Source organism: Mesoplodon densirostris, chromosome 16 (genome assembly GCF_025265405.1).
Source record: "Mesoplodon densirostris isolate mMesDen1 chromosome 16, mMesDen1 primary haplotype, whole genome shotgun sequence".
Taxonomy (NCBI): Eukaryota; Metazoa; Chordata; class Mammalia; order Artiodactyla; family Ziphiidae; genus Mesoplodon; species Mesoplodon densirostris.
Window position 1 is genome coordinate 12788930 of NC_082676.1, and position 27421 is coordinate 12816350.

The 27421-nt window shown below is 46.2% G+C and overlaps 1 protein-coding gene across 1 annotated transcript in view; it reads right to left on the reverse strand.

Moving 5' to 3' along the window:
• ARFGEF2 (ADP ribosylation factor guanine nucleotide exchange factor 2) overlaps positions 1 to 24432 on the reverse strand; it is a 101536-nt gene extending 77104 nt beyond the window's left edge. Inside the window, exons 1-5 of the mRNA XM_060079383.1 lie at positions 24148 to 24432; positions 9521 to 9551; positions 8728 to 8851; positions 1180 to 1326; positions 55 to 234 (exon numbers count right to left, since the gene is read on the reverse strand). Of these exons, the coding sequence (XP_059935366.1) occupies positions 55 to 234; positions 1180 to 1326; positions 8728 to 8851; positions 9521 to 9551; positions 24148 to 24268 (603 nt within the window). The 5' untranslated portion in view covers positions 24269 to 24432. The remainder of the gene's footprint in view (positions 1 to 54; positions 235 to 1179; positions 1327 to 8727; positions 8852 to 9520; positions 9552 to 24147) is intronic.
• Positions 24433 to 27421: the final 2989 nt, after the last annotated feature.

Consider the following 27421-nt stretch of genomic DNA (forward strand, 5'->3'; position numbering starts at 1 on the left):
CACAGCGTGGGATGGTGTCCCGCCCCCCAGCAGCTGATAACTGCTACCGCTCACCACTTGGTTTTCCATGCGGGTGAAAATGACGTTCAGCATCTGAGTAAGAGTAGCCTTGGCAGTGGTTTGATTGATGAGATTTCTGCTGGCCAAATAGATATTGTAACATGTCCTGACTGTCTGCAGGATAGTACCCTCGTGAATTTCAATGTGCGGGGACGTCACTGCAGTCAGAAGAGCCTAAAACAGAAATCCGCAACCTTCACCTTCACGAGCACCCACCTCCCATCCTCTCACAGCCAAACTTTTCTACATGGTTTGGCTTTGTTTTTAATTTGGTTTGGTTTAAGATGGCGGCTCTGCAAACTAAACTGGATGATTAGTACCAAAAGCCAACCCCCTACTGCTCTGAGTTTAAACACAATTATTAACTCCATAGAATACAAGTCATTTAAAGTACGTAAGTTGTGTTGAAGTGGGCTTTCTACCAGCTTACTTTTTAAAAAGCCAAAAATACAGACACTTCTCTCAGGAGGGAAAGTGCTCCAACTTGATCTCACCTACGCCAGTCACAAAATATACATGTTTTGATGGGGGGGGGGAGGGTCAGTTTCAGAGTTCCCTGGTGGGTTTTCAAGGGAACTTCAGGAAAGGTGTGGCTAACAGGGAGCTCTCTCACAAAGCTAATATATCCAGGATTTAAGATTTGAAACACTGACCGCACCCATCCTGATCGGTTCTCTGACAAGCAGACGGGACCACCCCATGCCAAACCATTCCTGGCAGCAGAAATGGAACAGGGCGAAGGAAAGGGAGGGTAAGAGGACAAGGGCAAATGGGTGATAAAAGTACCAACAGGAGGACCTGCTGAGAAATGGCAGTCTGGGAATCCAGAATTTCGAGGACAAAGAGCAGAGGATTTGAAGTCAATTTAATTCACAAGCAATTTACGTAGTTATTAGCGGAACTGTTTACTATGAAAACACACCTGGTTCCACTCTTTTTGTCTCAGTCCACACTAATCAGTTCTGACACTTAACAAAAGATCTAAGTGATGCTTACATTTTTCTGTTCCAGCTCAGCACCTCCTGAGACAACTAACACATGGTAAATTAGAAATCCAAATTCCCAAGGGCGATGAGCTTTCTCATTTAAAATCCAGACCAGGCAGACAGACAGAAATACCTTAATTATTTGTAACTGAACTCCTTCATCGGTCTGAGGGCCTTGAAAACAATTGCAAATGGTTTCAACGATCCTGTCAATCAGCCGCTTCCCGGGGGCTCCACTGTCGGGGGCATTGCCGGTGATGTGCCCATATGCGATGAGTTTCTAAACACAGAAATCATAGACATGAGAAGTTTCTGCCGCCCACAGCAGTAAGAGGCAGGCAGTGGGCTCGGCCTTTAACTTCCGGTTCCCACACAGATCTCTCTGCTCTCCTGGGTGCAGGAGGCACAGCCACCCTGAGAGCGCAGCATCCAGCCTGACTCCCGATGGCAGAAGAGCAGCCCACGATGGTGGAAAAGGCACGTGTACAACAGCCCCCAGCACACAATCACTTGTGTAAAAAATGGAGCAATTAAAAACTATACATAATAGAGACAGAAAGTAGTCAGCAGCTGCCTAGACCTGGGGGGATCCCAGGGAAACAGGGAGTGACTGCTGATGAGCAAAAACGGGGCTTCTTTCTGAGGATAAAGATGGTCTCTAATTAGACTGTGGTGAGGGCTCCATAACTCTGTCATTATACGAAAGTCACTGAACTGTATACCTCAGATGGGTGAATTGTACGCATGTGAATTATATCTCAAGCTGCTAAAAAACTTTTTTTTTTTTTCTAATGGTAAGATACATAAAAAACTAATGATAACATGGTTTGCTTGAGCGCAGGGAGAACTAAGCAGCTGTAGGCAGGGGTGGGACTAACACATTTTGTAGAGCAGGCTTTCATTCTTTTTGAATGCTGAATCAAATCATGTTGCTGTATTTTCTATTCCAAAAATTAAAGTAAAAAAACTAACTGACTTTTGCACCTACGTTATCAAACTGCATGTCACCCGTGCGGCAGCCTCTTCAGATGAGAGGCTGCTTGAGCTGTGCCCTCTCGGTCAGGTGACAGATCAGTTTGGACAGGGGCCGCCTGCCTGCCTGGGCCACCTCACTCCTGACCTGGATTTCATCAGGGACAATCTGAGAGCTGAAAGGGAACTCAAAGGTCAGGATGGTTTCAAAGCCTGGCTGAGATTCAGGGTCACCTGAGGGAGATCGTTACAAATACAGATTCCTGGACCTCAACACAAACTTCCTCTAACAGAACTTGTTGGGTGGAGCCCAGGAATCGGTTTTTCTCCAAGCCTTGCATGTTATCCTGATGGCTGACCAGATAAAAAGAACCACTCATCTGCTACAAGCCCTCTGGGATCCGTGAATTCTAAGGCACCCTCTGCTTCCAGTGACTTAGTAAAGACTCTGACAAATGCTGTTCTGTTCTTTATCTTTTTGGTTTCTGGCGTGTCACATTCTTGATCTACCTGCCCAGAGAGACACAGCTCCTGAGGCGATCCACAGTGCCGCCACCACTGCAACAGGAAGATGCGCTGCCCTGCGGAGGCCAGATGCCGTTTCTCAATGGCTCTTCCCCATCATTAGCCTCGAAAGCACCGCCATTCAATAAGCAGGAAGAAAAACAGATGGAAAGAGAGTGACAGAGAGCACAAATACGACACTGCTGGATCAAGTGACCGAGTGAGCAAGAGAGAGGCCTGCACACACTCTGCTGCTCAAGACCAACCCCAGAGAGCTCCAGACGGAGGCGGGGAGGTGCTCAAGTGTGTTTTTGAAGAACGAGTCCAGATGCCTTTAACCTCATCTGCTCTCATCGCTGCTCCCCATGCGGGCTTCCTGTGAGGGCAGCGCCGGCCGCCTGGTAAATAAGCTCTGGTGCCGGCCATCTGGTAAATGAGCTCTGCTTTTGGACACTGCTGACTCCTTACTCCTAATGGACTCAAGCCCATTTTGAGTACTAGGTTATGAGTGGGATGGTCTATGAGCTCCTAAAATGTGAATGCTGAGAAGCAGGCCCCACAGAACCCAACACTGACGGTACAAAGCAAAGATGGAGGTGAATTACAGATGTTTAATTCAAATATAAAAAAAGATTGTAAGTATTCGCCCCTCTATGCGCTCCTTAAAGGGCATGTTACCGTTCCAATGGAAAAGGGTTTTAAGTATAATTTTAATCCCTTGTGGGGCAGGGTTGGAAGAGAGCAGAGTTCCTGCAACCTGTGGGTCTTTCTAGTTCTGCCTTCTCACCCTTGCTTGTACCGGATGTTGTTCTGGCACTGGGGGTACAACAGTGATAAGACAGTCCTTTTTCTCACAGGGGCAGAAGCGTGCCTGGCAGGCTCACTTGAGGAAGGTGTTCTGCACAGTGAGTGAGGGAGAAAGTACTAGCAGGTGTAAGCAAAGGATGCACATGATGGGATACATTTCTAAAGGCTCCGCCCGGCTCCTGAGTACAGAACAGGCTGGAGGGCAACAGCAGTGGAAGCCGGGCACCCATGACGAGGCTACCTCAGCTGTCTAGGGAGGAGATGCTGGTGGCTTGGACCATGAGGGACTGACAGAGATGGAGAGTAGAAGTTCCTGTCTTATTCTTTGCTGATGCGAAGCAGGGATGGGAAGAAGGGCAGAGGAGGGAGGCCTCTGGGCAGCTGGCTCACTGATACTTGTGTCCAAGGAGACTGCCTGCACAGGGATGCTACTTGTCAATGCCCCTCTAGACGGGGAGGGATAAGTAAAATGGTTGCATAACATATCATTTATCAGTCCAAAGGAATGCCCTCAATTTGCATGTAGTGTTCTGGCATTAAAAACACTGTTGTAAAAAGCAAGCCACAGAGGGCTTCCCTGGTGGCGCAGTGGTTGAGAGTCCGCCTGCCAACGCAGGGGACACGGGTTCGTGCCCCGGTCCGGGAAGATCCCACATGCCGCAGAGCGGCTGGGCCCGTGAGCCATGGCCGCTGAGCCTGTGCGTCCGGAGCCTGTGCTCCACAACAGGAGAGGCCACAGCAGTGAGAGGCCCACGTACCGTAAAAAAAAAAAAAAAGCAAGCCACAGAAAAATCTGTACAAGTATAAATGATACATGATATCATTTCCAGCTACTACGGTTGAGTTGAAGAGTTGAAATGGAGACCATACGACCTACAAAGCCTAAATATTTAGCATGTGGCCCTCCACAGAAAAGTGATATCATAAATGATATCATTTATGTTTTAAAAAAAAGAAAGAAAGAAAAAGAAAAAAAGAAAGAAAAAAAAGAGAGAGAAAATTATACACCTAAATAGGCAATTGGGTTTGGGGTTAGCAGTCCAAGGGCCTTCAGCCTTAATCTGTAAAGTTCTAAAAGAAATTTCTAACAGAGAATATAGTCAGGTACAATTTATATTATTCCAATAGATTTTTAAATGTGCATTAAAAAATCCAAAGTCTTTTAGAAATAAGAGCTAAAAGATAACGCTTGTGGGCTTCCCTGGTGGTGCAGTGGTTAAGAATCTGCCTGCCAATGCAGGGGACATGGGTTCGAGCCCTGGTCCGGGAAGATCCCACATGCCGCGGAGCAACTAAGCCCGTGCGCCACAACTACTGAGCCTGTGCTCTAGAGCCCGCGAGGCACAACTACTGAAGCCCGCACGGCTAGAGCCCGTGCTCCACAACAAGAGAAGCCACCGCAATGAGAAGCCCACGCACCACAACAAAGAGTAGCCCCCACTCGCCGCAACTAGAGAAAGCCTGTGCACAGCAATGAAGACCCAACACAGCCAAAAATAAATAAATTAAATAAATTTATTTTAAAAAAAAAAAGATAATGCTTGTGGTACGAACCAGGCGGCTCAGACCAGTGGTTTCCTACAGCCTTACGTAGAAAGAAAATATTAGAAGTCTGTTTCTATCTACTTTTTTGTCCTACCCTTTTAAAAGGTCTGTTTTTGTATTGTTTATAATGTACATAATTTATTAACAGTAGTACCTGTATATAATCTTATAATTGAAGAAATATGAATATTCTGAGAGAATATTCTCAAAAATAATTTCTGTGGTTGGTATGTGCCCAGAGAAACTTGAAGATCACTCACTAGTTTAGGCAAGACTGAACTAACCCTCCTTCCTCCAGTCCTGGCCCTGGGGGAGCGTGTGGCGACCAGGTGCTGAAGGAAAGGAATAAGGAGAATCTTTATCCCTTGGGAGAAGTGAGAAGGGAAGGCTCTGGGCTTCTCCCTGTGGGGGAGGGAATGCTGAGCTCTGTACTCACAGCAAATCAAACCCAGAAGCACCTTTGCTATCCCATCATCTCTCCATGCTCAAAAAGGGACTCCTTAAAATGCCCAGGGCACAATATGGATGCCTCTGCAGCTGGCTTCAACCCTGCCAAAACCAACCTTTACTCCTAGACCCTGGCCCTCCATTTCCAAGGCAGAAGTCACATCACCCACACTGGGAAAAGCCAGTCAAACAGGTTTGCAAGGACAAACCCCAAGAGGAAATGAATTTTTTCATTCAGTATTCCAGGGAGCACCCAGCCACTTTCTAATGTCATAAAAAGGACGATACATTTTGCATTTTGTATACTAACCAAAGAAATCTTAGTGTACCTATCAAATTACAGAGAACTTCCGTTCTGAAAAAGAGTGTTAACCACATGCCAAAAGCCTCAAGACAGGTACTGCACTCAAGTCGCTGAAGTACAGCAGGATGTCGATGTTTCCATCAGAAACCATACTCACAGTACACAGAGTTCCAGAAACAGACTATTTCCAGGAAAACACAGCATATTTTTAATTAAGAGGCCAGAACTACAGGGTAATAGTTAAGAGCAGAGGTCAGCAGCCTCTTTCTGTAGAGGACCACATGCTAAATATTTAGGCTGTGCAGGTCATATGGTCTCCGTTCCAACTCTTCAACTCAGCTGTAGTAGCTGGAAAGCAGCCATATAGATAATACATCAACGAAAGGGCATGGCTGGTGTTATGGACTGAATGTTTCTGTTTCCGGAATTCCTATGTTGCAGTCCAAACCCTTAATATGATGGTATTAGGAGGTGGGGCCTTTGGGAGGTGATTAAGTTTACATGAGGTCATGAGGGTGGGGTCCTCATGACGGGATTAATGCCCTATAAGAAGAGACCAGATACCTAGCTTGCTCTGTCTGCCATGTGAGGACACAGTGAGAACTTGGCCATTTACAAATCAGGAAGACGGCTCACCAGGAACTTAATCAGCTGGTACTTTATCTTGGACTCCCCAGCCTCCAGAACTGTAGGAAATAAATGTCTCTTGTTTAAGCCACCCAGTCTGTGGTATTCTGCTATAACAGTCTTAACAGATTAAGGCAGCTTTGTTCCAATAAAACTTTATTTACCAAAGCAGGCTGCAGGCCAGATTTGGCTCATAGCGTAGTTTAAGGACCCCTGATTAAGAACATAGGCTTGGGGTAAACAAGTCCTAGACACCCACCCAATCCCATCACTGCCTGGCCAGGGGAACTTGGCAGGGCTGGTCATTTTATTCTCCAAGCCCCAGTTTCATTGATTCTAAAATGAGGATGGGGCCTCCCTGGTGGCGCAGTGGTTGAGAGTCCGCCTGCCGATGCAGGGGATACGGGTTCGTGCCCCGGTCCGGGAGGATCCCATATGCCGCGGAGCGGCTGGGCCCGTGGGCTATGGCCGCTGAGCCTGCGCATCCGGAGCCTGTGCTCCGCAACGGGAGAGGCCACAACAGTGAGAGGCCCGCATACCGCAAAAAAAAAAAATAAATAAAATAAATAAAATAAAATGAGGATGAGAGTAGGAACCTCAGGTGGTTGCTGGGAAGATTAAACATGATGATGGGGATAAGGCACTTAGCACAGGGCCCAGCACAGGCTAAGTGCTCAATACACTGGCATTGTTTAGGACATCGATAATGTTAACTATCAGCACCAGCTTCCAAACTCAACCTTAACGTGAGGACAAAACAGCTAATTATGCCAAATTTCCTCTAAAAATGTTCACAACAACAAATATTTTAGGATAGAAGTAGGATTCGAGCCTGCCACTTTAAAATTCTTGGCTCATTACATGTTCCACATAGGACAATTTGTACAGAATTATACTGAATGAGAAAATGGCTTTTCATTTAGAAGAGCTGCTTCTGTGAAGAAACTCTCATCAATTATCAAGTATAGATGTATCAAACAAGAGAAATTAATAGAGTAAATATTAGACTAGAGATGCCAAAAATGTGGCCTGCCCACTGCCACTTGGCAGTCCTGTTCCTCAGCAGACATAACCAATCAATCATGGCACTTTCTCAAGAAACCCAGATGAGGTTCCACGCATTTTTTCAACACAGCTTCCAAGCAATATTATATAGAACCTATTCACTATTCCTGTTCTAGAAAGTACTGGTAAATTGTGGCTCTCTCCACTGTATTTTTAAAAATTTATCAAGCTCTTTTCATTGCTGTAGGTTGCCCACTGGGGTTAAAAACAAATGTTTCTGAGGTAACCGGAAGCTTCATGAGTAGATCTTAGGAAAAATACAAGAATGCTGGACTGGGAAATAAGAAGCCCAAGTTGTAGTCCTGTTTCGGTCCCTCACTATGTGCACGTCATTGGACAAGTCACCCTAACTTCTCCACTGCTGCTTTTTCACCCGTAAAAAGTAACTTATAACAAGGTTACTTATGGCCCTAAGTACAGTTGATCCTCATTATTCACAGGTTTGTACTTGTGAATGTGCCCGCTCTCTAAAATTCGTAAGTCCCCAGTCAATATTTGGGACGCTTTTGTGGTCACCTGCAGACACCTGCAGCGCAGTGAATATTTTGAATCACTTGATGCACAAGTTCCTGGCTAAGGTCAAACAGGGAGACGCTCTGCCTTCTTGTCTCACCTCTCATATCGTAAACAGTGTCTTTCTTGTGATCTATTTATTGCCATGGTTTTCACACTTTGGTCCTTTCCGTTGGTGACTTCGCCATTTAAAATGGCCCCACGCACAGTGTTAAGCGCTGTCTACTGCTGTCTCTGGAGGATGTGCCCTACAGAGCAATGACGTGTGATCAGCTTTGTTCGGGCAAGTGTCATAGTGCTGTTGACCATAAGTTCAAGGCTAACAAATCAACAATATATATTAAATAAGGTGTCTTTAAACAGAAACACACAAAGAATAAAGTTATGTATTGATCAGCTGATGTACACGTGACCAGAGAGGCTCACAGGAACCTAGCCCTGTATTCCCTCCAGGAATAATGCTTCAGGGTTTGCTAATTCCGTGTTCACAGCAACTTTATAGACCATCACCACAAATAATGAGAGTCGATGATATCTATTTCTCTACTTGGCATTATGAATATTAATGCCATCAATAAAGAAGTAGCACTAAATATCTTATGTACCCGCATATGTACCAAATATTCCAATCAATGCGAAAGGTTTCGTTTAGGAAAACATACATAAGAGAGAACAAAATACTTCGAGAGAAACTAATTCTTTTTTAGGTAAAGAGCTCAGACCGCTCGTTCTTCCCTCCCTCACAAGACCTCCATAAAGAATGAGCTGAAATGCTCCTTTCTCCATCACCTCCGGAAGCATTCTGAGTACCATGGGGTCACGGGCACAGCTCCTGTGTAAAGGACTACCTGTGGCTTGAGAGAACATCCTTCATACCACCAAGTTGAAACATGGTACCTGCAAGCAGTCGAGGGATGTGCTGACCACCCGTGGGGACTTGGACTGGCAAGCCAGCTCGAACGGAAGGAAATACTTGTCAGCTTCAATGAAGTTTGCCTTTGGTGGTGCGGTAGCACCAAGCCTAGGAAAAAAGCAGGAGAGGGCCGGAGAGGGGAAATGAAAAAAAAAAAAAAAAAAAGAGCTTGCTTTTCCTACCCCCCACTCTAACTTCCCATCCCACTTGCAATCATTTAATTAAAAGTGCCTGCAAACTGCATCTGTGGGGCTAGACAATGAAAAGTTTAAACACATGCATTAGGAAAAAACACCAAGGGGCCACAGGCAGAGAACAGGGTCTCTGATGAGCAAGCTGTATCGACAGCGGCCTGGACTGAATCCTGGCACCTGCCAGGTCAGAGCTGTATTTCTGAAATGGGACTCACTGGCTTCATTACTATGAAGATGAGGAGCAGCCCCTTAACAGAACAAGCTGCCCTCCTGCCAGAGGAAGCATGACACACAAGAGACAAGGGCTTTGCCTCTTCTGTCAAGAGAAGGTACAACAGCATTAACTTGACCTTCCTTATCCTTTCCTCCAAATATGCAGTTGTTGAGCCAGTAACCTGTTAACTCGGTATCAGTTCAAACACATACACAGTCTTGCCATGTGCCCAGCACTGTGCTAGGAGAGTGTGTGCCACCCCTGAGGATCAGAAACATGGGAAAACATGCAGAGAAAGGGGTTCCCGCGGCCACCACCTACTACTCCCTTCATACTGCACTTCAGCAAGGAGAACATGCCCAGGCTTACCTTTGCTTTTCTATTTCTGCTTTAATTTCATCTGGTGGGGAAGAAAGAAAGGCATGTTAGGAGCATGCAATATGTATATTAAAAATATATATATAACAAAATATTGAAAGCTATCTAAGTAGGGGGATGATGATCTTTTTCTCTTTTCCACATTTTCTGTAAGTATATACACTTTTTCTTTAGCACTTAAAAAAATTGTGGTAAATATGCGTAACACAAAATTTACCACATTAACTATTTTTAAGTGTACAGTTCAGTGACATTAAGTATATTTATATTGTGCTAAGGCATATATAATTTTTATGAATTAAAGTTAATTTATAAACCTTTACCATGGAGGGTACAACAACTACATGATTACGGTTATGGAATAGTGCTAACACTCAGCAGTCACAGTCTCAAAGAGAGATCATCTTATTTCCAGGAGAACAAGATTTTGTGCCATTGAGACAAGAACATCCTATCTAAACACGCCGGATTCCCCCACAGCCACTTAGTCGAATGCATTCCTACGTGTCAGGCTTGGCAGGCTCACGGTATTATCAAAGCAGGCCAGTGAAACATGTCTACCTGAATGCCATGTATTCAGATAACCTCCAAAAGGCCAGCCTTCTTCACACAATCTCTTGAGAGCCAGTGGTTTGGATATGGCATTAGTTATCCTAGCAACCCCAGAACACAGTTCTGGAAGTGACAAGTTTCCTTTTCCTGGACAACTCTATTCTAGACTGACCTTTAGGAAGTGAAAACCGAGTAACTGGACTCACTAGAGGTGGCAATTTTAACCTTCAAGCCACTCTTTCAATGTCCTCTTACTACACACATAAGAAACCAGAAGAGGAACACCAGATGACTAATATCAAACATTTCGCTCATGGACCATAAGGCCTGTGACCCACAGGTTCTGCTAAAGAGAGCTCTGTGGCATGGTTCCTGCTCCTCTGGGACAAGAATCCACTCAGGAAGTAGCTCTGGCCTCCTCTAGCTGAGGCCCCAGGCTGTGGGAGTGGCCCGGGAAATCCAGCCAAGGAGGCTGGTGGCCAAGCTTTCAACTTGCAGAAATCAACATGTATAATGTCAAGACTCTGCTTGGTGGTAATAACATCTGTCACTGTGTGACGTGTCAGAGGGGCACTGATGCCGGAACTCAAATGCAAGGGTTCCTTCCAGTCATGGTTACCTTATTAGAGTTAAGTTTAGATGTTAAGTGTATCTGAAGCAATTAGGCCTCTGTTAGAGTCTGTGCTGACCTCTGAGCTCTAAAATAGTCTGTTCTAGAATGCCACGGGTGCCAATCCACCAGTCGACGAATCAATCACCAGGACTGTTACTTACTCACTGAGGCACTAAGGGTAATCAAATCAAAGACCTATGGAGGCCAGGTGGGAAACCTCCTGGAGAGACACAGGGCAGGGAGGACCCCCCTCCCCACCCAACAGGGCATGGAGGGCAGCAGAGTCTCAGTCCCAGCTGATTGAGCCCAGAGGTGCCCGTTGTTCTGATTTCTCCAGAATTCAAAATCTGGATTTTAAGTGAAAACTCCAACTGTAATTGGAAGTAATTTCAACTTTTTAAAAAAATTATGCTCAGGGACTTCCCTGGCAATCCAGTGGTTAAGACTCCACACTTCCACTGCAGGGGGTGCTGGTTCCATTCCTGGTCAGGGAACTAAGATCCTGCAAGCCGCGAGGCATGGCCAAAAAAAAAAAAATTATGCTCAAATGAAACTGGTTTGCAGGCTGCCCTGACCTTACCCTACCAGTTTGCAACCTTTGCCTTAAGGGATAGGGAAGAATCGAGGAGAAATTCACTGGCCGCGGAAAACTAACTGCAGGGGATAAAGGACTATGACCAGCACAAGGAAAACAAAACATCCCCGTTTTATACAAGCAAAATGTTGCCTGGCCAAAGAACAAAGAGCAACTAAGGAGCCAGAGGACCAGGGTTCGAGGCCAAACTCTGCTATATCTTACAGATGAAGAGACAAGATCCAGAAAGGTTACAAGCTAATGAGAGGTGGAGCTGCGACTTGAACCCAGAAAATTAGGCTCCCAAGCCTGTGTTCGTAAACTCTTGGGTAACTTGGCTCTCAAATTAGCATGTCAAATTACTCCATAACCTATAAATGCGAAACAATATAAACACTGGTTTTGCATCATTAATTCAAAGCGTGAATGCTGCAACCATAGTTGGAAGGCTTGGTGTTCGTACTGCTCCGTGAGCCTCATCCGGCCTCGGGGAGCCTATTTACAACCTAGGCTCTGGAATCCCCCCACCTCTTTTTCTGGCCTGATGGGACAGGACCACAGGAAGGTGCACCCTGGTTTTCCGATGGGAATGAACAAGGGCCAGTGTGACTTGAGCAGGGCAGGGCATAGCCCTCCACAGTGAGCAGTACCTACTGCAGAAGACCAAGAAACTGCGATCTTCACAAAACACGGGATCACAGATTTCCTTTAGTCTTCTTAATCTATACTTAAGTATTCCCACAAGTATGAGGAATTGTTGCACTCTCTAGAACATTCTTTGTTAAAGAAAAAAATTTTGAAAAATCCTCTCCACAAGGCCCAGTAGGGGTCCAGATGAGGAGAAGCCCCTGGAGGGCAGTGGAGGAGGGGCCTGGGCGGACCTATGTTTGGACAGATCCCTCTGGCTGCAGTTTTGAGTATAAAGAGGAGGGTGGACAGCATAGAAGCAGGGAAGCCAATCAAGAGGCCGCTGCTAATAACCCAGGCAAGCATTAGTGGGGGCTGGGGCCAGGGCGGGGGCAGAGACGGATGAGCATGAGCCACAGGAAAGCTGGAAATGGCCTGAGGGTAGTAGTTCCATATAGTCTGACCCAACAGTTGGCTTCTAGATGTATTTGGATAATACAATATTTTTTTCCATTGAAAAGAGGCAGGGGACTTCCCTGGCGGTCCAGTGGTTGAGACTCCGTGCTTCCACTGTGGGGGGCACAGCCTCGATCCCTGGTTAGGGAACTATGATGCCATATCCCACATGCTGCATGGCCAAAAAAAAAAAAGAGGCAGGGAAAAAAAAATAGGGAAAAGGTGTGTGGCATGGGGTCCCACAGAACACCTGACATAGCCTGGTGTGGTGAAAGACAAGAAGTGGGTTGGAAGTTCCGAAAGAAGATGGACATCTATCAGCTGAATGATGCCAGGTGGGTTACTAAACCTCCCTGAATCTTGATGTCCTACTCTAAAAAAAATGTGGATGATAAAAAGCAGCCCCATATGCTCCAGAGACTGTAACTAGGCAGTTGGGTGTAGGTAATTCTTTTGACAAACCCTAAGTATTGATGGCTAAGGCAGTGTCAGGCATACACAGGTGGTCAATAAACGTCTGTTCTCTTGCTCTTATCTTAAAAGTTTGAGTCAGTAATAGTGCAAAATCTCTAGTGCCGTCGGTGGAACGACAGAAAGCCAAGGGAAAGAAGAAAATCAGTGGAACACAAATCATCATAATAACTGCTGACATTCGCTAGGGGCAGGTGCCCATTTGGTCCTCCTTACAACTCAGGAAGACAAGAGACTCATCTCCTAACCATACACAGTGAGGACTCTGGACACAGAGAGGTGAAGTCACCTGCCCACAGTCACAGTCAGGAAGTGCCACTGCAGGACTCACACCCAGGCTGTCTGCTCCAGAGCCAAAGAGGAGGAGGATGGGTGAGGGAGGAGGAGGAGATGGTGGGCACACCTGCTCCAGTTTATTGCCCTGCCTTTTAACAGGTACGGCTCTCCCAACAGCCAACTGGGCAATTAGCAGCAATAAATGAGCAGGCTGGAAAAGAGCCAGACCTGAGTGGGGTGGGGCAGCTGCAGCTGAAAAGCCACTCTGTCTTCCTGGGAAATCCTTCCTGGCCATGGCTGTCAGTTAGGAACCTCGGGTCACACCTCCCCATTCGTCAATGACTTTGGCACCAGCTAACGTTCTCTGCTCCACTCCCAAGCTAAGTCCAACAATGACCACGACCAAGCTCAACAACGCCATCCCCAGTCAACCCCCCAAAGCCCCACGACATCCCTTGGAACCTTCACCTCCCCTCACACATCTGATCTGCACACTCCTCTCTACTATGCAAACCAACACTACCCTCAGTTCCTCCTCCACCCCAAGTCAGCCTGGTGTGGCTGGCCACACTCTGAATCTTGTCCCTGTTTGGAACTGTGCTACTTCTAGCTGCTACCTGTTCTCTGCCCACAACCTCCTTTCCTTCCAGATGACCTACTAACTGCTCCCAGTAGGACCCTTCTTTGGCCTGTCAGACCTGACAAGGCCAAGAACTTGTCAGCTTTCCCCTTTTTTCATTTCTCAGGATGGATCCCATTACAGGATTGTTATCTGAATGACAGCCAAACAATAGGCTTGACTCTCTCTGACCTTGAGTCTTAACTTCTGGCAAAAATCCCAAACATGGATTATATGACCCTCTCCTCTGACCTGTCTCCACCTAACGACCAGACCTCTGACTACAGGGCAAGTTGGTAGGTCTATAAACGCCCTAATCACCAACCACAATGGAACCCTAAATACTGCCAGTTAAGCTCACCACCTCCAACTCTCCACAAAGACTACTGCACATTTCTCTACTCTCTTCAAATACCCCACCTCTCCCTCCTAGTCATCACCATTCATCTTTACTCACAACCGATGGAGCAGCCTATTTCATGCAGAAATTAGACACCAACACGAGGAGACTCCCTCAACTTCCTGTTGGCCAATCTACAAACTCACCTACTTCTGCACCCAGCCTGCACTCTCTCCTGCTAGAAAACAGTGTCAAGCCCCTCCAACTCTGCAGTCTCCCATCCCTACTGCCGCCTGAGGAACTACCTAGAATCTGATCACTCCTCACATGCTGGACCACCCCCATTACCCCAGACCAAGCCACCATCATCTCCCACCTAGACTAAGAGCCTCTTTCTTAACTGGTCTCACAGCTTCAGCTCTCACCCTTCCTCCCGGCCCACATCTTTGTCTACACATCAGCCAGAGGGATTCCCTCAAAATGTGAATCAGATTACATCTGCTCAAAATAGATTATCCAGGGCTTCCCTGGTGGCGCAGTGATTGAGAGTCCGCCTGCCGATGCAGGGGACACGGGTTCGTGCCCCGGTCCGGGAGGATCCCACATGCCGCGGAGCGGCTGGGCCCGTGAGCCATGGCCGCTGAGCCTGCACGTCCAGAGCCTGTGCTCTGCAACGGGAGGGGCCACAACAGTGAGAGGCCCACGTACTGCAAAAAAAAAAAAAAAAGAAAAAAGAAAAAAAAAAAAAAAGAAAAAAAAAGTAGATTATCCATAACCATCATAATGTAAATCTGATTAACATCTGCTCCTTTGCGAAAAACGACACTGGCTTCTCATCTCACAGAGTAAAAACTCACAATCTTGACCTTGGCCTCCAAGCCTGTAAAACATCTGGCCCCCTGCTATCCCTTTGATCTCACCTCCTACCACCGCGCCCCCAGCTTACTTGTTGCCTGTCCTGTTCAGGGCCTTTTGCACTTGCTCTTCCTGCCACCTGGAATGCCCTCCCTCCCCCAGATATCCACAAGGTTCACTCTTCCCTTCCTTCAGATGACTGTTCAAATGTCACCTCTTCAGAGAGGCCTTCCTTCGCCACCTAAAACTGCCCTCCTTGTGATTCCGGACCACCTTACCTGCTTTATTTTTTCACTTTACACCAATTTTTCCTAGTTTTTCATCACGGTATTTACCACCCTTGACAAACTTTGTATCAGTTCACTTATTCTCCATCTTCCCCAGTAGAATATAAACTCTGTGATAACAGAGACTTCCGTCTGTTTTGTTCACTGCTGAATCCCCATTATCTAGGAATTCCTAGACACAGAGCAGGGACTCAGTATTTGCTGAATGAATAAACTGTCCTTTCTCTTTCTTGCATTATTTAACCTCTCCCTTAACTGGCTCCCTTCCCAGTGACATTTAAACAAGTTCAAGCCTCTTCTACCTTTAAACAAAGAAAAATATAAAACCCAAAACTCCCACGATCCACATCTCCATCCTCTCCTTCACACCCCAGGCAAAGCCCTGGAAAGAGCTGTGTCTGTTTCCTCACCTCCCGTGCATGCCCCAACCCATTCCAGTCTGGTTTTCACCTTCACTGCATCAGCAAAACAGCTCAAGCTAAGGTCACCCATGACCCGCATGTCTCTAAATCTGATGGGCAATTTTCCAGTTGCCATCTGACCTGACCTCCTTGCAGCATTTGACCTGACTGACCTCCCCCTCCTTGAAATTTTCTCGACTTTCGGCTTCAGAAGCACCCGTTCTCATCTGCCCTCTGCTTCTTGTCCCATCTCTTCTCCATTTCCTTGGTAGACTCAGCCTCCTCTGCCCAGCCAGGCAGGCCGGGGTTCCTCGGGCCCAGGCTCTCCTGCCTCTCCTTTCCTGTACACTCTCCCCCACAGGCCTTCGCAGCCTCAACTGCATCTTCAATTCCCACCTGGGCTCGGATGACCCCCAAATCTTGATTTCCGGCGCCGGCCTGCCTTATGAACACAAGGCTCGTACATCCATCCACTTCCTATTCCACCTGTCCAACTGGATGCTCAAAGGCAGGTGAAACTCAACACATCCAAGTCCCAACTCAGATCAAGCTCCTCCACCCACCTCTCCCTATATGGTCTTCCCACTCCCATCTAAAAGAACTGCACCACTATCCATCCAGTTGGGTGAGTCAGAAACTTAAGAGTCAGCTTTACTGATACACTTTCTCGTGTTCTTACCCAATCCATCACCAGGTTTCTTAGTTTTACCTTCTAAACAAGTGGGGAATACATTCACTTTACTCTGTTACTACTATCACTCCTTAAGTCCAGGCCACCGGCATCTCTCCCCTGGATGACGGTAACTGCCTTCTCACTGGTCCCTGGGCAGTCCCTCCGGTTTTCCTCGAAGATGTTCTGAACACAGTGGCTCAAGTGATCTTTCCAAAATACAAACCTGTTTATCCCATCACCTTCTTCCCTGTTTAGAACTCTGCAGTGTTATCTCACTGCTTTTGGTCTAAAAATCAAACTCCTCAACATAACCTCCAAGGTCTTGCATGGTAGGACCCTGGACTACCTCTCCCACCTTATCCCCAAAACCTCTCCCCCTTCATTTGCCATGCTCCAACCACACAGTGGCCTCTTTTAGTTTCTTTTTAAAAAATTATTATTAAAGCTTTTTAAAATTTTTGAGGTAACTACAGATTCACAGGCTGTTGTATCTTTTAGTTTCCTTAACCGTCATATTCCTCTCTGCCACAGGACCTTTGCATATGCTGTTCCCCCTCCTGCTGCCATGATGCCTCTCACCCTAACCTATTTAATTTTTATTTATCATTCAGCTCTCAAGACTTCCTCAGGGAAGCTTTCCTTCATCCCTTTGTCCACTCCCCTTGTGGGACCAGGTTTCTCTCCTTCATAGGAGTTGTCAGGTTGTTAGTATGACTCAGAGGACGTGATCATCTGAACAGTCCCCTTCTTCCCCATTAACTGCAAACACCATGAGAACAGGGTCTTTGTTTGTTTTGTTTTCCTTGCATCATGACACCTGGTATGACACCCAAATAAACATCTTCTGAATGAATGTCACCCTGGTTTAGTCAGAAGGACTATATAGAGAACAAGTATGCACTGACTACTCCTTAGGACAGAGGGAAAATTTAAGAATTCTAGGTCCTAGCACAAGAAGGCTGTTCTCCCCACAAGTCTATAAAACCTAATGAAATACCTAATAAAAAAGCTAAAAGACTCATTTACAACCAAGACAGTAAACCCAAAGAAGCTTCTTATAGGAAGACTCCAGGAATGAATTCGCAAACAGTTAAGTATTTTCTAAGATAACCTTGCTGGAAAGAAAGTCAAGTATTTTCCAGGCAGGCCCCCTAAGCCTGGTGAAAAATAACTAAATACAGTTCTGAGCTATTTATATAGGAGACTCCATGTACTTGCTGATTAAGCACACCGTTTTCACAAGTTTGCTCTTTTCCATAAAGAATGGTCTTACTGTTTTCCCCAGCACTGCTTACAGTCTCCCCTGAGATTTACAAGTACAGGACAGAGCTCTAAATTTTTCCAACCACTTGCCTTACCAGTGTCGAAATGTCAGAGATCAGCAAAGATGTCCATAAACCAACCAATAAGGGAGGCAGGAAGAACAAGTATTCAGCTCCTTCTCCTTTAAATATGGTAACACCAATGCCTCTGAATTTTAGTAGGTCATTTGTTAGGTGCCAGGTACGGTGTCAGTTATTTACTGCGTTAGTTCATATAACCTTTACAACAATCCCGTGACACAGGTATTATCACCTTTCTCATCCCAGGAAACCAAGGCTCCGAGAAGCTAAATGATTAGCCCAGGATCACAAGACCAATCAATAAGCAAAGTTTCAAATGCAGCTCCCAATGAATTTTCTGCCAATCCAACAAATAAATGCTTTTCAATAATCAAAATCCAATTTTTAGTGCTGCTTCTAGACAGAGAACCTCCTCCTGCAGAATCACTATAAAGTTTTTCAACAAAAAGTAACGTCAGGGTCCCAAGTCCTATTGTTTCTCAAAATTTTTATCATCTACAGCACACATAAACAAGATGTCTAATCAAAACACCTGACTTTGATAACATTAAAGGTTTTATTTTGTGTTTCAATTGAAAGACTTACTTTATGACAATTTAGGGATATTTTTGGTATTTTTCAAATTTTGCACTTACGTTCCTCCTAATGATGAGAATAGTTATTTCAAACACATCAAAGTTAGAAGAACAACATCGTACGCAGGAAAAAGCCATTTACCATATATTATATGGACATGTGAATGCTGAATGTTTTTTGTATATTAATATGCAACTAAAATTTATGAATATACTCCCTTAATTGGCTTCATCCTAATGACATTTAAACAAGTTTGAGTCTTTTCTACCTTTAAAAAAAGAAAAAGAAAAAACCAAAGAACCCCCATGAGCCACATCTCCCTCCTCCCCTTCACAGCACAGCCAGACTTTGGGGAAGAGTTGCGTGCGCTCACGGTCTATTTCCTCACCTCCCACTCACACCTCAACCCACTCCAGACTGGTTTTCACCTTCAGCGTGCCACCAAAACAGCTCAAGCTAAGATCACCAATGACCCACATGTCTCTAAATCCCGTATATTAAACAGAGTAGCAAATCTAAAAGTGGATTTTATGATTTATATGTCAGCTACACGTTGTAGCTGTTGCCCACCTGGCTGTGCAGATGTGGGCAAGCTGCCCTCTGAGCTTTGGTTTCCCTTTGCCTGCTGTACCCAAAGACGGACATCAATCACACGTCACGACTCCAGAATGAATAGAGGGAGTTTACTGCTGATGTAGAGAGAGGTCATAAATCAGCAAGATTTAACACCTCAAATGAAACTCGTGGGAAACCAGCTCTTTAACTTCATTTCTTTCTTCCTGTTAGTCCCTAAATTAAACCAAAGACATACGCAGTAAAAAGCTGCAGAGAAAAAGCTGTGATCTTTTTGATTAGAGGCTTTCATATATACTACATCTCAAAATTCAACTACAAAAAATAGTCTCTTTACTTATTGAATGCTCTACTTACTGAAACATCACCAAAAGTTCACTGCATAGAAACTTCACTGCCAATATAATGATTGTTTAAGACTCCAATGAGTATTTTATACAACACAAGAACTTTCGTATGGAGGAGCAATGGTAGTAATAGTTAAGATCTTGGGCTCTGGAGCCAGACTGCCAGTGTTCACAGCCTGGCTCCACTGCTTCTTGGTTAAGTCACGTCAGCCAAGTTCTTAAGGCCTTCAACGAGGATAATAATAGTAAGAACTAAACTGCATGTAGAGCGTATGGCACTGTGCCTGGAACACAGAAGTGCTTAGTACATGGTTGATATCATACAGCTATTATATAACATGTGATTTAAAAAAGTCACTCACTCGGGCTTCCCTGGTGGCGCAGTGGTTAAGAATCCACCTGCCAATGCAGGGGACACGGGTTCGAGTCCTGGGTCGGGAAGATCCCACATGCCGCGGAGCAACTATGCCCGTGGGCCACAACTACTGAGCCTACGCTCTAGAGCCCGCGAGCCACAACTACTGAAACCTGTGTGCCTGGAGCCCGTGCTCCGCAACAAGAGAAGCCACTGCAATGCGAAGCCCACGCACCGCAAGGAAGAGTAGCCCCCGCTCGCCGCAACTAGAGAAAGCCTGCACACAGCAACGAAGACCCAATGCAGCCAAAGATAAATAAATAAAATAAATAAATTTATAAAAAAAGAAAAAAGTCACTCACTCAATTGGGTGATAACGATGCGTCAGAGTTAGGTTCGTCACTATATAATCGCCCCACTCTGGTGAGGGATGTTGGTAATGCGGAGACCATGCACGAGGCGGGGCAGGGAGGGAAATACGGGAAGTCTCTGCACCTCCCATGCAATTCTGCTGTGAACCTAAAACTGCTCTAAACATTGAAGTCACTCAATTTCATATGAAAAACATAGGTATGTTTAATGACAACTGGCAATTACAGAGCAATGAGCCCCTACTTGGCACTTTGTGGGTATTAAATTATTAAACAAGATACCAAATCTCTTACCATATATGAAGACTACTGTGAAAATTCATTTAAAGTTTTCGAGATTTCCAGATTTTTCCACACCATTCGAAACCACTCAGATTATCTCCTCAAGTCTCTAAACTTGATAGAGTTTACGACCAGAAATATAATTTAAAGAGACCATGGGAGAGAATGGCTCTTAAATAAACTGTTGCGAAAGGGAGGTTTAAAAATGTAATTATGTACCCCAACTGGAGGGCTGAAAGGTTCAAGATGATTAATATATATAAAAACTTCATTAAGAAAGTAAAGAGCAACAACGTCCTTGGGGTGATGAATACTTTCATAGGCTCTTTTGATTTCTCAATAAAGGCTGGAAGGCCATGATCCTCTAATTGGGCAGACCCTATCTATGCATTTGGCATTTAGAGAAGAGGAATCCCTGAGATTACTCCAAACCTATTCCATCCTGATCATCACTGCTTTTACAAGGAACAACCCTTGTCTTCATTGAGCTTAGCAAGTTAATACTCTAATAAACACAGCCTTTCAGTCGTGTAATTACATTCTTATTTATTGCACCTACAAACCAAATAGAGCAATAAGTCATTCTTGAACGAGCAACCAACCTAAGTTAACATCAAGCAGGGTGCTTAGAGTGTCTTGTGGTTTCTCACAGCTTAAAATAATAAATAACACAGCAAGCCTTTAGAGAGCACCTACTACATGTCAAGTTTTTTGCACACGTCAACTATCTTTTTTTAAAAATAAATTTATTTATTTTATTTATTTATTCGTTGCTGCGCGCGAGCTTTCTGTAGTTGCAGCGAGGGGGGGCTACTCTTCGTTGCGGTGAGCGGGCTTCTCATTGCGGTGGCTTCACTTGTTGCGGAGCACAGGCTCTAGGCGCACGGGCTTCAGTGGTTGTGGCTCGCAGGCTTAGCTGCTCCACGGCATGTGGGATCTTCCCGGACCAGGGCTCGAACCCGTGTCCCCTGCATTGGCAGGCAGATTCTTAGCCACTGCATCACCAGGGAAGCCCCCTAACTTTATCTTTATAATAACCCCATCAGGAAGCTATACGATCTGTCCAAGGTCACAAAGATAGCAAGTAGAAGGCAAGGGATCTGAACCCAGGCGGTCTTGAGTCCACAGAACACACTCCAAGTCAGTATGCTACACAGACCCTGCATCCGTGATCCCCTCCCCCTAATATGCTACAACTGGTGGAAGGTCACAGAAGCTGTTTCCTGGAAGTGCTCCTATCGTTCAAGCATTTCAACTTTGAGCAGTCACTTACAGCTCCTCTTATCAAAATGAGTAATAATCTATACATGGCAATCTCTAAAATACTCGCCACACTGCAATGCTTCGTACACAGGCTTGTTTCAGCTACTTTTACTGGACACAAAACTGGGCCTTGGGATGCAGAGTGAAGTATCAGCAGATACTCTGCTATATGCTTTCTTCTGCAGTCATTTTCATTTAACAGCAATGACACACAAATACTGTCTTAAAAAAAAAGATGGCCAGTCTAACTCTTTACATAGGTTCTCTTGTAATAATTACTCAATTTGATGATGATGAGCCACCATGACAATCTGCTATTCAATTAACCTCTGGTCAAATTACTTCCTGTATAGGCTATTTCTTTTTTTTCTTAAATAACATCATATGGGATATTTTATTTAACTCGTCTATGTTGTTTGACAAGAAAAATATTTTTAATGGAGAACTTTTATTTTCAGTATAGGCTATTTCTTACAATTCACTACCAAAACACTGAATGTGCATTCCACAGTTTGGGTTGGAAAAATCTGAACTTCTCAACAAGGCATGATCCAAAAATATATAAAAAGCTCTCAATGTTAAGGCCCTCTATGACCCATGTGACGATTTTATACGTAGGTTCCAACAAAGTGATATACAATTTGCTGGAAATTTGATGTTAAGTGTTCTGAAGGGGGAATGAAAACTCTGCCAAATAACTATTTTGAAACTTCTGCAACAATTCACTTAAAGTAACATTGAGAGGACAGAATGCAGGCAGATTTTCAAGCAGAGTTGTAAGTACCAGGCTTTTGCCTAACTAACTGCTTTGTAGTGCTTATCCTGCATTCCTGATAAAACAATATTCAACAGTTAGCCTTGGTTTCCTGAATAAAAAAGCTTTACAAATCTAAATCTCAGTAAATTCCTCTAACTGATCCTGAATTTCACAGGACTAGTATGTTTCCAGATTTTCTCAGCAACAACCACCTTTGTATCAATAGTTCTTGATCCTTGAGGGAGTCTCAGACCCCTCTGAGAAGCTGATGAAAGCCATGGCCTTCTTCCCAGAGAAATAAATGCAAAGTTCACAAACCCATTCCTAGGCCCCAAGAGAAGACTCCCAGAGTACCCTGCACCAAATGAAAGGAGAAAGGTGATGGTAACCTCCAACTCTGTGACAGAAAATCCAACTTTCCATGTACGTGGTCACTTGTTAGGGAAAACAGGTCTTTTTACACATTGCAAACCAAAGGCATTGGGGTGATGAATTAACTTGATGTCAACTCTGGCCAAATGTATTGATCCTCACGGCCTAGAACTCTCTTCTCCTGTAATTCCACGTGGTGAATACTTCCTGCCTTTCAGTACTCGGCTCAAATGTCACCTCCTCAGAAAGGATTACTTTCTTGACCACCCTATGGAAAGCAGTCCTCAGGCCCTTTTTATCACATCTACTTTTACAAAAAATTTTACACAAGTAAAATAATTATAAAAAAATTACTTTTAGGCCTCCCCTGGTGGCGCAGTGGTTAAGAATCCACCTGCCAATGAAGGGGACACGGGTTCGAGCCCTGGTCTGGGAAGATCCCACATGCCGCGGAGCAACAAAGCCCGTGTGTCACAACTACTGAGCCTGCGCTCTAGAGCCCGCCAGCCACAACTACTGAAGCCTGCAAGCCTGGAGCCCGTGCTCCACAACGAGAAGCCACCACAATGAGAAGCCTGCGCATCGCAATGAAGAGTAGCCCCCGCTCGCCGCAATTAGAGAAAGCCCGTACGCAGAAAGGAAAACCCAACACAGCCAAAAATAAATAAATAAAATAAATAAATTTTTAAAAACTGCTTTTACTAAAGTATTTATTAGCATTCAAAAATGTCTCATTCATTTAAAAAAATTATTCTGCCTCCGCTTTAGAGTAGGAGCTCTGTAAGGGCAAATACCTTGTCTGTCTCGTTCCCCACTGTATCCTCAGCGCCTGCCACCGTGCCTGGTACACAGTGGGCATTTGATAAATATTTGTTGAGTGTCAAACTAAAAGATAGGATGTTGATGATGGAATCAACTACCAAGGTTTTCACTAGAGATGAATCAGACTTCTCCCCTCTTTCAATCATCTGTGGGTCCATTCAGTCAGCATCTACTGCGTGTTACGCCCTATTGCAGGTGCAGGGGATCCAGCGGTGAATAAAACAAACAAGTGTCTCTGCCCTCACAGACCCTCTATTTGAGTGGACCTAAAGGAACGAGCAGATCTCTTTAACACTACGGTACCTGAAAGTGCAGGATAACCCTCTACATTCCCTCCTGGAGGGAGTTACGGGCGATCCCCAAATGAAAGGAAAACATACACCAGTTGGGCACTTCCAAAGCAGGCCTCAGGAGTTTCCCTAAACCAGTTGGGCAGCTCTTCTCACAGGCTCTGCTCACATGGGGGAACTCCAACCAGCAGAACCCAGGTAAAGAAAAAGCTCAGATCAAGGGCTGCTGCTTCTGAAGGTGACGAGAGAAGGAACCAGGAAATAGGACGTCAAGGAGCCGTGGCAAGAGCCCTCGGCTGGGAGGCTGGAGAGCCAGCCCTGGCTGTCACCAACTTGCTAGGTGACCTTGGGCCAGTCCCGAGCTGGCAGGGCATCAGTTTCTCCCGGGGTATAATAAGGAGGGCGGGAGGGTGGGACTCGGGGTCGTGGGGAAGTGGCGCCCAGGAGGCCGGGCTGAGGCCCCGTGGGGTAATGGCCGGCGTGGGGAGGCCGGCGCGGGGCCGGGCCGGGGCGGCTCACCCACCGAGCGCCACCTGGCAGGCCCTGCGCAGCTGGGAGTGCTGGGGCCGCTTCACCTCCTTGTCGGCTAGGATCTTCTCCAGGGCCCGGGACACGAACATGCTCTTGGTCTGGCTCTCCTGCATGGCCCCGGCCCAGCGGGGGCTGAAAGCCCCGCGGGCGGATGGCGTTAGCAGGCGGGCGAGCGAAGCTGAGGGCCCGGCGTCCACGCCGGCACCAGCCGCGTCCGTCCGCGCCGCCCAGTCAGGAAGCGACGCCGCGGCCCCACGGCGCCGCCATGTTGGAGCGCGTCACGTGACCACGTGACTGGAGGGGGCGCTACGGCCTCCGTCGACCCGTGACCCTGGAGGGCGTGGTCTAGGCTGGGGGCGGGGCGGGGCCAGGTGGACGAGGAGGGGAGGGGAGAGGGCGCAGGAAGGAAGGGGAAAAAAGTTGGGAGGTGAGTAGAAGTGGGTGGAGGCAGGAGGGCCTGTGAAGGACGGAAGAAAGGTGGTGGCAGGCAGGAGGGGTGGTGATGGGGGTGTGAGGAGAGAAGGTGAGGAGAAAGGCCATGAGGAGCGTGAGAGTGGGGATGACAGGGTCAGAGAAGAGATGAAGAAGGAGACATAGAGGCGGAGGAGATCGGAGGAGAGGAAGAAAGGAAAGGGAACAAGAAGACTGGAAAAAAAGAGTGAGAGATGCTAAAGGGGTAAGAGGAGGAAAGAGAGGAGGTGAGGGAGAGAGAGAAGGTGGAAAGAAAGTTGGTGAGTGAGAGAGAGGTGATTAGGGAGTCAGGGGAGGTGAGGAGAAAAGAGGAAGCTAGAGGATTGGAAGAGCAGGCGGGGCGGTGAGAGGAGAGGAGGCGGGAAGGCAAGAGGAGAAGTGAGGGGAAAGGGAGGGGGAGATAGGAAGAGAGCAGGGAGGAAGAGGAGAGTTGGGGAGCATAGCAGAGGAGGGGGGAACAAAGAGGAGGAGAGGGAGGGAAAGAAAGGGAAGGGGGGATTAGGAGGAGAGGGAGGCAGAATGGAAAAAGAAATGGTGCGGGAGGGAGGTGAAGGGGGAGGAGGCGAGAAAAGCAAGGAAACAGGCTGGGAGAGGACGAGAGCAAAGGAAGGGGCGTGTGGAGGGGTGGAGGGAAAGGGCAGGTGAAAGGAAGGCAAAGGGCGGGAGAGAGAGAGATCGAAAGGAGGTGTACTCATGCACACTCTCCAGAAATGGGATTTCACCACCCCTGTGGCAAGACACACACCTCCCACACGACCCTCCTGTCCCTGGAGTAGACCCGACTCCTGGCATCCAGTCCAGTGAACTTCTGTGTGTCCAGTGCCACGTCTGTGCATGGTGCTGCCAGAAAGGACCATCCCGAGTGCACCTCCCTCTGGAGTGTATCCATCTATTTTCATAAGCCTGTGGTTCCTCCCAGTGCGGTGTGTGAGGTGGGGACACTTGGGGGCATCAGACAGGGGAAGAAACAGAGATGGCCAGTGTCACACAGCCTGCCAGTGAGGGTAAGGAGACAGATTCTGGCCCACTCTGTGCTGTCCACTGGAGCCCTTCCTTTCATGCTGCCCACCTCCCCCAAGGGAGCCATGGTGCTGCTGGGCGTGCAAGGGCAGTGTCTTTTTGGAATCTCTGGAAACTTCTGACACAGACATGCTCAGATGCTCAGGTCTCAGCTCAAACATCTCAGGGAGGCCCTCCCTGATCACTGTGTTTAAAGTAGCCCCTCTCTCCCTACAGCACTTTCTGACCTTTTTCACTTGTTGACTTGTTTGTCGTCTGACTAGGGTTTAGGCCACAGAGAAGCAGGCTGCATCCCCAGGGCCTGTTCTGGAGCTAGGTAGAAGGTTTCATGGCCATAAAAATTCCATTGCTGTCTGGAGACTTTGCAGCTCCTCCTGCTAAGAAGTGAAGTCTGTATAGGATGGATAAAGAGCAAGGCCCTACCATATAGTACAGGGAACTATATTCAATAACCTGTGATAAACCAAAATGGAAAGAATATGAAAAAGTATATATATATATATATATATATATATAACTGAATCATTTTGCTGTACAGCACAAATTAGCACAACATTGTAAATCAACTATACTTCAATAAAAATTTTTTAAAAGCCTTTTGGGAATAGGGTCGGGTTTAAATGAATAAATGTTATCTCAAAAAAAGAAAGAAAGAAAAAAGTGAAGTCTGTTTCTCTACCCTCTTGTGACTTGCCTTGACCAATAAATGTGGTGGAAGTGAGGCTGTGCTCTTCCAGAGCCCAGGCATCATGAGGTCTTCAGATGTGCATGAGCATCCGGAAGAAAGAGCCCATGGAGAGAGAGAGGCCCATTATCCCAGCACTCCCGGCTGAGCCCAGCCCCCAGCTGACCCACCAGCTGAATTCAACAGCTTGAGAAACCCTGGTGAGACCAGTAGAGGAACTGCCCAGCTAACCCACAGATTCATGGAAAACAACAAATGATTGTTATTTTAAGCCACTATATTTGGGGGTAGCTTGTTACACAGCAATATATACATCACTGAGACACTCCTCAGTCCTCACCTGTTGAATGAATTCGTGAGTGAATGAATGAATGTGTGAAACGCAGAAGAAAGCAGTGCAGTCCACTGACTAACAGGTGTTTTGAGCCGTCCCCCCATGACAAGGTCAAGCCATGTCATTCTCCTGCTGAAAACCCTACGGCAACTCCCCATCACTCTCCATTGTCCTTGGAATTGAGTCTAAGTATCTCACTGTGGCCGACTTCTCTGGCTTCATCTCTCTCCCCCTTTCCTCCTTGTCAGGACTCTCAGGCCATTCTGGATTCCTTTTTGTTCCCATCAAGGGCTTGACTTATGCACCTCTGTTATGCTCAATCATTGCTTCTCCTTGAGGGCAGTACCACCCCCAGGGACATTTTTTAAATTTTGTGGAGGAAATATTTTTATTGTCATGACAGGGGGAGCAGGAATGCTTGTCTACATCCTGCAGAGAGCTGGACATTCCCATATAGCAAAGAATTACACATGTCCCACTTGGTTGGACTAGACATTCCTGGAGGTGAAAAACCTATTGATAATGATCTGAACCTAGAACCTACATATAAACACAAAGCATTTTTGGTGCGGTTTTAATATATATTGAATTTTCCGGGAATGCAACTGTGATTATAATTCAAGGGAAAACTGTATTTTGTCTGGAACGTTACCAAATGCTGTTCACTGTTTCAAAACCACATTGCCACCATTTAGGCCAGCCATGGTATTTGAGTTGCCCCAATGGCACCCTTGCATTTGCAGCTGTTGTAATCCA